Source organism: Narcine bancroftii, chromosome 9 (genome assembly GCF_036971445.1).
Source record: "Narcine bancroftii isolate sNarBan1 chromosome 9, sNarBan1.hap1, whole genome shotgun sequence".
In the NCBI taxonomy this organism is placed as follows: Eukaryota; Metazoa; Chordata; class Chondrichthyes; order Torpediniformes; family Narcinidae; genus Narcine; species Narcine bancroftii.
Window position 1 is genome coordinate 118,159,113 of NC_091477.1, and position 10,714 is coordinate 118,169,826.

At 42.6% G+C, this 10,714-nt stretch overlaps 1 protein-coding gene across 4 annotated transcripts in view; it reads right to left on the minus strand.

The window, feature by feature from the left end:
• The window catches only part of LOC138742712 (succinate receptor 1-like), a 32,020-nt gene extending 23,451 nt beyond the window's left edge, over positions 1-8,569 (minus strand). For all 4 annotated transcript variants that reach the window (XM_069897471.1, XM_069897469.1, XM_069897470.1 and 1 more), the window contains exons 1-2: positions 8,447-8,569; positions 242-1,885 (exon numbers count right to left, since the gene is read on the minus strand). In XM_069897471.1, coding sequence (XP_069753572.1) covers positions 908-1,885; positions 8,447-8,449 — 981 coding nt within the window. In that variant the 5' untranslated portion in view covers positions 8,450-8,569 and the 3' untranslated portion in view covers positions 242-907. The remainder of the gene's footprint in view (positions 1-241; positions 1,886-8,446) is intronic.
• Positions 8,570-10,714: the final 2,145 nt, after the last annotated feature.

Here is a 10,714-nt window from a genome sequence, read left to right on the forward strand (position 1 = left end):
CATGCTTTCATGATGTTATTGTTTGGTGCAAATTCATCTTCTGTTTCAGAGTAATTTGTTACTTTATATACTTATAAATTAAATTTGCAGAAGAAGTCTTGTCATTTTACAAGGTACTTTATGACAATTAAACAGAAACTTGTTCTCCAGAAAAATACGATGATTGGAGGATGGTTATATGTGTGACTCCAAATAAATTTTTGACCAATAGACTCCAATGTAGGAATTTAGGACTTCTTACCTTGTTACAGGTGCCTCATAAATCCAGGTTGCCATTGCATAGAAGCAGAATTTTCCTAATGTTTTAAACAATACCATACAGAGGAGGTTTGAAATAAACGTCGAAAGTATCTCCAACATCTGCAGTTTTTATTTATGGCTGGAATTCACTTCTTTTTAGGGAGGAACGCTTGCTTCTCTGTCCAGGGGGATCTCCACTTCTCCCTCAGTGGCCTCTGCTTCCCCTTTTAATCTTCAGTGGGGTGTTGACTAATCAGGATAAACCTGACCTCACATGATTACTGAAGTTCCCGTCATTCTCGTCCTCCCTGCCCCTCCTTCTCCGCAACTTAAAACCAATTGGTCTTTCTCTCTTTTGCAGACCTGAACCTCACATGCAGAATGTTTTCAGCATAATTCTGATTTTGGATCCTATTTCATTTATCTTTTATCTTCTAAGTTAGCTCAGGCCTGTGCAGTAATTGGATCAGGGGTTACCATGGGAACATCACATGGCTGACCAAGGATCTCAGTCACAGCACATTGAGTAAATGGTATACAAGACCAGTTACCATCCACACATCTCCATCCGCAGTCTTAATATTCCATTGATAAGAAGAGATGAGAATAAATAGGGTAATCCCCCCCCCCCCCCCACCGCCCCGGGCCAGTCTGAACGAAAGGCCCATTATTGAACATTGCTGGTGGCTGAAGAGTGCAAAGAGATCAGCTTCGGCCCAACGAAGGGCAATTTCTTCAGAAGTGTTTCTCTGAACCGGTCTCCGAGCAGGAAGTAGAAGATGGGGTTTATTGCAGAACTGAGGTAAGCAATGGGCCTTGAGATGGCGTAGGTAGCCTTTATGCCTTTGTAGAGGCAAAAGGGCAGGTCGCGGTTCATTCTGGAGGCAATCCGCACATTTCGCATGATGTGATAAGGGGTAAAGAGCATTGTGAAAATGACTAACGCCAAGATAACTAGGCGATGGGGCTTTTCGAGCTTGATGTTCCTGCGGCGTTGCGCATCTATCTTCTTTAAGCTCTGCGCCGTTTTAATACAACAGAAGCCCATGACAGACAGCGGGAGGAGGAAGTCAACAATGGTGAGGAACAAGCTGTAAATTATACTGTCCCAGGCATCCCCTGAGCTGGCATAGTCAATGCAGACCACAATTTGATCCTCATTATCCGTGATGTTTTTTGGGCCAATGAAAGTGAACATGGGCACCAACTCCAAGGTGACAAAAATCCACAAGGTGAAACAGATCACCACTGCTGTCCGCTTTTGTTGGAACCAGTGAAGTGTGGTCGGGTTCCTCACCAGCAAGTAGCGGTCAATGCTTATGCAGGTCAGGTAGAGAACACTCAGGTAAAGGTTACAGTTGAGAAAGTATCGATTAAACTTGCAGCAAAGTTCGCTGTAGAACCATTCGCTGTTGTTTGCATACTGGATAACAAACATGGGAAGCGTGCATATAAATAAGAGGTCAGTGATGGAGAGAAAGAAGAGGTAGATGTTACTGCACTTCCACTTCTTCAGGCAGAAGATATAACCACATATTACAATGAAGTTCCCAATGAGTCCCATAATGAACTCAATGCTGTACATTGTCGTGAGGTAGTACCTTTCTATACCCTCATTGATGTCTACGCAATCCTTGTTCCTCACCTGCAAGGGACAAAGAGGGAACAGAGTTAACTGAAGGAGGCACATCAAATAACAAGTAGAGCACTGTCTAATATAGAATCAGCTCTGCTTCAGGGGGTTCAAGCACCTGTTCTGAATGTTAGCGCATAACCTGTACTGCTGAACCATCACACTTTTTCCTCTCTATCTATCCGTCAGTCTGTCTAACCATCTATCTCTATTCACCAGATTGATTCCTGGGATGGCAGAACTGATGAATGGAGAGACTAGGGTCATAGGAATGTTGAAGAATGAGAGGGGATACATTTCTGACAGGACCAGACAGTTCAGATGCAGGAAGAGTACTCTTGATATTGGGGAAGTCCAGGGCAAGCGGTCACAATCAAAGGATAAGTGATCAGCTATTGAGGACTGAGGTGAGGAGAAACCTTTTCATTCAGAGCATTGGGAACTTGTGAAACTCCCTGGCATGGTAAATTGCTGTGATCAGTTCATTAGATATATTCAAAAGGAAGCTGGATGTGGCCCTTATGACTAGAGGGACGAAGGGGTGTGGAGAGAAAGCAGGAATAGGGGATGGTGTGCCACGATCGACTTGAAGGGCTGAATGGCCTACTTTGACACCCGTTTTCGATAATGCTATAATTCTAAGCTCAAAAAGAGCAGCCAAATAATCACTCATGCAACCAGACCATCAAATGGATTATGAAGAGTTGGAGACTGTATTCAGGGCCAGTCCTGATACATCTCTTCCCCAAAGATGGACCCGTCTCTGTGGGAAGGATGTGTAACATGACGACAAATAACTCAGATTACCACGTAGTCTTCATCTTTGATCCCATGCACCTGTTAAGAAGGTGGTAAATAACACAAAGCATAAATGGAGGAGGAGTAGAGGGTGGACAAATACAATCTGGCATCGCCAGGAGTGAAGTCGAGAGCTGTCGAAATGTTAGGGGTTGCATTCAACATTGAGTCCAGAAGGCTGTAATGCGCACTCTCCCACCAAGAGCTATTACTCTTCTTGAGATTGTATTAGGTTTCATGGAAAAAAAATATAAGAGACTGAGGATAGACTGGGTGGTAATTTGCCAGGATCCAGGCTAGATCTTGACCCCAGTTGCTATTTAGACATTTTGAAGTTCCCCATGACTGTGTGGAAACTCTGATATCCATCATTCCAACGATGTCCTTGCAAGTTTATTGGCTGCTGTTAAGTGACTTCTTAGCATAGGTGCGTGGCTAAATGACTGCCGGGGACCTGCTGGAGATATGAAAAAGAACTCTTCAGGGTGAAGTGTTATGGTCTGCTCTCACAGTCCCAGCAAACCGGCTTTGGATCCTGCATTGCCTTTAAGGAGTTTGCACATTCTGCCTGTGACCTGTTGGGATTTGCCCAGAGTTTCCTCCCACCCTCCAAAACATACGGGGCTGTAGGTTAAATGGGTGTAACTGAGTGGTTTCATTGGGCCAGAATGTGCTTCCACTGTGTTGTTGATAAAAAATTAAATTAAGTTTTACAGGAGTGGTTTGGCTAAGAGGTTTCTCGGCTGAGCACTGACATTGAAACATCTGAAATGAATGATGGAAGTAAAACATGAAAATCTGCTGACACCGTGGTTGAACTATAAACACAATGATGGAGAAACTCAGCAGGTCGAACTGTGTCCTTTATACAGCAAAGGTAGAAATACATAACTGACATTTCAGGCTTGAGCCCTTCATCAAGGAATGGGAAAATATCGGCAGAGTTCCAAACGAAAGAGTAAGGAGGGAAGGTGTGGTCACAAAGGCAAGAAATGATAGGTGGAGAAGGGAAGGAGAGGACAGCAGGGATCAAGGGGAGGAGGGAAGGCTGTGTTAAAGGAGAGGGAAGGGAGGGAGCAGAACTGGAAAGGGGAAGGGAAAGGAGGAAGGGGAAAGAGGAGAGCAGGTGAGCAGAAAGCAGAAAAGTCAATGTTAGTGCCATCTAGCTGGAGAGAGCCCAGATGGAAATTCAGGTGTTGTTCCCCCAATTGGCAGGTAGTCTTGGTGGGAGAGTGCATAAGGCCATGGGCAGATATAAAGGAAGGAAGGAAGGTTCAGAATCAGAATCAGAATTTATTGTCATGAACATGACACGAAATTCGTTGTTTTGCAGCAGCGACACAGCGGGAGTTAAAGTGGTAAGAAACAGGAGGTTTGGACAGTGTAGGGTCCTTGGATCGTGAGGAAGGAAGAGAATAAACAACATGTCCAGCAGGTACATAAAAAGGTGGTTTGTAAAGGTGTGGCGATCTAATAACTTTACAAAAAGCAGTTTGTGGTGATCACTGGTACTGAATCTGGAACAGCAAACTTCTGCTTTTAAAAATTTTGAAACATCCTGTTTTACAACAGTGTGTTTCACAACCTGTGGTTGAAAGTGGGCAATTCCATGATCCTGGAACACTCCTGAATCTATGTTCTCCTCAGGATTATAAATAGTTATTCCATATTCTATGGATCAATATTCCTTCCTCCAGAGAAATGCAAAAAAAAAACCTATTGATGCTAGGATCTTCAGCAAACAACGATCTACTTGGGGGAGTCAACGAGTCAGGCAGCATGCATGGTGAGAAATGGTCGGTCAGTGTTTTGGATCTGGTCCCACGATCGAGACTTCTCCTTCATTTGCTTAAGCCCCATTGCATCCCTCCAATGTACTCCCTTTCCAAAACTTCCTGACTCCAGGAGAGACCCAACATCTGTAGATTTTCTTGTTTACTTCCAGATTCCAGAAACCTTTTTGAGGTTGCTTAACCCTTTGGACTCCAGCCATTTTTAACCTCTCATAATATACCCTCCGGACTGGGTCCATGGGTAAACTACAGTATGAACACCAGTATGACCTAGCTAATGATTGGATATAAAACCTGCCCTGGAAATCGGTGACACGGAGTAGATACACTTGTCGGTGGTCCATGAAAACCGGGACATGGGGTACATGCGCTTGTTGGTAGTCCCTGAAATTAGAGATATGAAGTCCAAAGGGTTAATTTTTTAAAAAAAAGTTTAGATATACAGTATTGTAACAGGCCCTTCTTGCCATTAGTCTGTGCCCCTCAAAAGAATCAATTAAGCTTCAATCCCCATATGTTTTTGAAGGGTGGAAAGAAACCAGAGGAAACCCGCACAGACACGGGGAGAACATACAAACTCCTTATAGACAGAGCCGGATTTGAACCTGAGTCAAATGCAGTGTTATAGTGTTGCGCTAACCGCTACACTAACCGTGTCACCTTCTTTGGAAGTTACTTTTCCCGTCTTCCTGCCATGAATTCCAAGCAGTACCAGATTGTGTTTTTCAGTAGAGATTGACGGGAATCCTATTGCAGGATTTCCTATAATCTCTGCAGCCCTGGCCCATAACAATCTCTCAGATTGAATCACAAGAACAGATTATCTGATTGTTATGACATTGTTATTCAATTGGAAGTTTCTGCATGCAACATTCAGTCTTCTGTATTGTAACCGGAACATTCTTACAAATGCTTTCTAACCGTGAAATGCTTTGAGCTGTTCTGTGATTATGGAGTGTATGAGATAACTATGCATTCTTCCTCTTGAGGGTAGGAGAGATTGGAACGAAGGGGTAGCAAGGTCAATTTTGTCATTGGATGAGTGCATGGATGTGAGGGGGTTGGAGGATTAGGGGCATGGAGTGGGTAGGTGGAACTCGTGGAATTCACTTAAATTGGTGCGGACTAGAAGGGCTGAGATGGCCTGTTTCCATACTGTAATTGTTATATGGTTATAAGGTCATTCTTTAGCCATCCTTCAATCCAACTCAAAAAGAAATGAGTGGCTATTTAAAAATTTAAAAATAAATTGAATGAACAATTTCTTTAATTTTATTAAGGTTTGTATCTTTGGCAAGTACTGACTGATCACTAATTAATCATGTTAATTCTCAGAAAAATATTATTATTATATTAAGGACGAGAACCTATTAAAAGTGCTTTTCGTTGAAACTAGACTGCAAAAGCACTTCATTCATTGTATACTTTACTGGTCTTTCAATTAGAGATTTACGCAGCTTGTAAGTCTGGGAAGTTCGCATTAACTTGCATTCTTATTTCTAATTACATGGATGGAAGAGATCTGGAGGGTCATGGAGTAGGAGTAGGTCCGTGGGACTAGCAAAATCAAGGTCAGCACAGACTAGAAGGGTCAAATGGCTTGTTTTCTGTGCTGTACCGTTCGATGGTTCTGTTATCAAAGGTCATGAGGGGAATGGGGCTGAGTGGGAAAATGGATCAGCTCAGAGTGCACTTGATGGGCCGAATGGCCACCTGCTGCAATATTTTATGGTATTAAATTCCATGGAACAATTTTATGATGATTTTTTTTGTGAATTGTTGTTTATTTCTTCTGCTGAAACATCTGAACCTCCTGAGCATTTTTCAGTTTTCAATCAAGAAAGTCTGCAGGTTGCTGTTGTCGAGTGCAGTACACCAACATGCTGGGGAAACTCAGCAGGTCACACAGCACCTACAGGAAGGGAAGGGGTCAGGGCTCTCAGTTTCCGAGAAGTTCCTCTTCAGACCTGCATTGTGAGTGGTGGTGATAAGAACGAAGGGTGTTTTCAGCGAGTTAAAAGGTGATAAGGTGGTGTACACACTGGTTGCGTCTGTCACAGATTCCTATGGCCCATTGCTGTGAGCCAGTGCAGGTACAATGGGATGCCAAATACAAAACAACGGGGCTTTCCTTTCGGTCAACAGCCATGGCTTTCAGGCAAGGAATCTGTGTCAAAGGCACAACTGGTGTGTGCCGGCAGAATGGGCACCGCAATTTCAAATCCTAGTATGAAAGCTTGAGAGTTTGAATCCAGATACAAAATGCAAGCATTGGGAAAAGTGTACCCTTCTTTGTGGATGTTATTTGGGATGGCCAGCTATAGGCTTTTTACATTTAAATTAAATTTATACAAACAGCACAGTAACAGGCTCTTCCAGCCATTGAGACCTGTTCCACCCAAGTACCCCAATTAACTACAACCCCGTACGTTTTAAAGGGTGGGAAGGAGGACTCAGAGCAAACCCATGCAAACATGGGGAGAATGTACAAACTCCATACAGACAGCGAGGGATTCGAACCCAGTCGCGGGCACTGAAATAGCTAATCGTTATGCTAACCACACCACCCTGGCATTATTTATCTGGCACTTATCTCCATGTAGCCTTGGCCTCATTCCAGTGTCGGTAGCTCTTTACGGACATTTAAAGAGGCTTAACTACTCATGCAATCTGCACTACCAAGTCTTGCCAACATCATAAAGGATCCCCCATCACCCTGGACACAACCTCTTTTCACTGCTACCTTTGGGCAGAAGGTAAAGAAGTCTGAAGACTAGCACCTCCAGGTTCAAGAACAGTTTCCTTCCAACAGCTATGAGATTCTTGGACTTGTTTCACTAATCAATCACTAACCACAAATCAGTGACTCCTCTGTAGGACCAAAAGTGACATTTTATCATTGGGATCGCTGTGAATATTTATTATTCATCTTATGTATTTATAGTCTAATTTAATGCAATTAGTTTGCTATTATTGTAATCCTTTACAAGCACCTCTTCGGCTGTACCAAGCAAGAATTTCAACGCATATGCACATTGTACAATAGACTCAACATTAGAGGGATTAAATTCAGGAGTAGAGAGATCATGTTGCTGCTCTACAAATCTTTAGTGAAACTACACTTAGATGAGTATTATGCTCAGTTCTGGTTGCCACGTTATAGGAAGGATGTGGAAACTATGGAGAGGGTGCAGAGGAGATTTACCAGGAAGTTGCCTGGATTGGAAAACAAGTCTCATGAGGCAAGGTTAGCAGAGCTGGGGACTTTTCTCTTTGGAGCATAGAAAGATGAGAGGAGCCTTGATAGAGGTCTACAATACTATGAGAGGCATAGATAGGGTGGACAGACAGCACCTGGTTCCCAGGGCAGGATCAGCAAACACCAGAGGACATCTGCACAAGGGACATTTAGGGAAGACATCAAAGATAATTTTTTTACACAGAGAGTTGTGGGTGCCTAGAAACTGAAACATTGGGAGCACTTAAGATGCATAGATTTAAAAAAAAATAGAGGGTTATGGGGTTGGGAGGGTTTAGTATTTATTTTTGGAAGGAATATATGGGTCGGCACAACATCGAAGGCTGAAGGGCCTGTGCTGTTCTGCTCTATGTTCTATGTTCTATTACCATCAATGCCTGGACATGCAAATTCTCAATGCCTCTAAATAAACTTGGAAGTAAGAAACTTTCAGGGAAAAGGCATCGACAAGGGGATTAAGATGGGAAAATGAAGAATGAAGGGGAGCTACTTCAGAGAAGGTGGCTCAACTTGGCTTCAAACATTTCCACCAGTGCAGCTAAGGATGATGCCTTTTAAACTGATCTCAATCAGGTGACAGATTTTAAAAGAAATTTATTTCTGCAGATTTGCAGAAATTATTTTTTTTATGCAGCCTTACCACATCTTTCAAACCTACCTTAAAATAGGTGAATGAGCAAACTTGAGTCCATTGAAAAAGAGGAAAATGAAATATTTGCTTACCATAACTTTAGCTTGAAAGTCTGTAGCTCTGGATTATTATCTTCCAATGGTTGGCAGATAAGATTCATGCGACCTTTCAATGAGGCCACTTGCCAACCAATGTCACAATGCCAAGTGAACCATAGAGTTAGAGGTGGAGAAAGTTTTAATGGTTTTGATTTGAAGATGTTGTTTGGCAACTCAAAACACACACGGCAGCCCCGCCTTCAAACTGAGGTTGGAGGCCAAGAAGAAGAAGTAAGTGTTTTCAAAGTTTGAAAACCATTGTGAGGTAAGATGCAGTTGAACAAGGAAGTCAGCAGATGCTGTGATTGTAATGCAATGCGCGTATGTCCTGGAGAAACTCACCAGGTCATGCAGTGGTGTCCGTAGAAAGCAAAGGGTAAAGTAGTAAGTAAGTTTCAATTAGGAGAAGGCCCTTCAACTCCTCACAACTTGTTATCCAGCCTCTCCTTAATGGTGTGGTTTTTAAAAAAAAATCAAGTCTGTTATTCCTACATTTTGTTGGACGAAGTGATGTAACATTTTTAAGAAAGTTAGGTCAGCAAGTTCAAAGTTCAGATTTATTGTCAGTGGGCATACAGGGCATCACATACAACCCTGAGATCCCACTGCACTAGAGCAAAAAAAAAACCCTTTTCTCAAGAAGGTACATGTAAACAAATAAAGAAATGTAAACAAACCGGTTGGACAATAAATCGATGAAGTGTAAAAGTGAGAGTCCTTAAATGAGTCCCTGACTGAGTTTGTTGTTGAGAGATTTGATGGTGGAGGGCGAGTTGCTGTTCCTCAACCTGGTGGTGCGATGAAATATGAAATCAGATTAAGGTCAAAAAGCTACTTATTTAGAACATCGAACATTACAGCACAGTACTTAGCTTGTGCCAAGCTAAGTAAACCTAATCGAAACTTCCCTTACCTCATCCCCATAACCTTCTGTTTTTCTGACGTTAGTGTGACTATCTAGGTGTCTTTTGAATGTCTCTATTGTAGCAGCCTTCACCCACCCCCCCACCCCCCTCGGCAATGCAACTCAGGCACCCACTACTATCTGTAAAAAAAAAGTACTTCTGACATCTCCCTTAAACTTCCCTCCATTCACATTAAATAGATGTCCTCTGGTATTTGCCATTATTACCCAGGGGTAAAAAGGTGCTGGCTGTCCTCTCTATCTGAGCCCTTTATAATTTTATACACCTCTATTCAGTCACATCTCATCCTTTGTCTCTCCAAAGAGAAAAGCCCTGGTTCTGTCAACCTTGTGTCAAGTGACACAATTCTCCAATCCATCCTCTTTAAATCTTTCAGAGCCTTCCTGTAAGAAGGTGAGCAGACCTGAATGCTATACTCCGAATGTGGTCTAACCAGGGTTTTATAGAGCTGCGACATTACTTCACGGCCCTTGAACTCAATCCCCTGACTAATGAAGGGCAGCATTAACACAGCATCTTTCATGATGCCAAAGTATTATTTTTATCACTTGTTCATTTTTCAGGATTTACACAAGTCCAGTTTTTATCACTCATTCCTAATTGTCCTTGAAGAGATAAAAGCATTTAACTGTACATTCTTAGAGTAGGAGGAAGCCACTTGAGCCTGATCTGGGTGATTTAACTGTGACTGGATATTCATTTCCCTCAAATCTTGGTAATATTTCATTTCTTATTAATAATCTTTCTACCCCTGCCTTAAAGGTTCCCCCCCCCCCCCCCCCCCCACCCCACTCACTCTACCAAGCTGCCTAAGCCTTTTGTCAGCAATGCTTGGAGAGCTGCTCCCAGCAGTCTTTCTCCCTTCATGGTCGTGTGAAGAAATAAACGGGCAGACTATTTTCTAAATGGGGAGAAAATTGAAAATACCAGATGCCAAGGCTCCTCGAACAGGATACCCTGAAGGTAAATTTGCAGGTTGAGTCAGTAGTGAAGAAGGCAAATGCAATGCTGGCATTCATTTCAAGAGGAATAGAATATAAGAGCAGGAATGTAATATTGAGGGTTTATAATACACTGGTGAGACCTCACTTGAAATATTGTGAGGAGTTTTGGGCTCCTCATTTAAGAAGACACATACTGACTTTGGAGAGGGTTCAGAGGAGATTAACAAGGACGATTCTGGGGATGAAGAGGTTATCTGAGGAGCGTTGAACAGTTCTTGGCCTGTACTTGGAATTTAGGAGAATGAGAGGGATCTCAATGAAACATTTGGAATGTTAAAAAGGGAGGGACAGAGTGGATGTAGAAAGGCTGTTCCCCATAGTGAGAGAGTCTA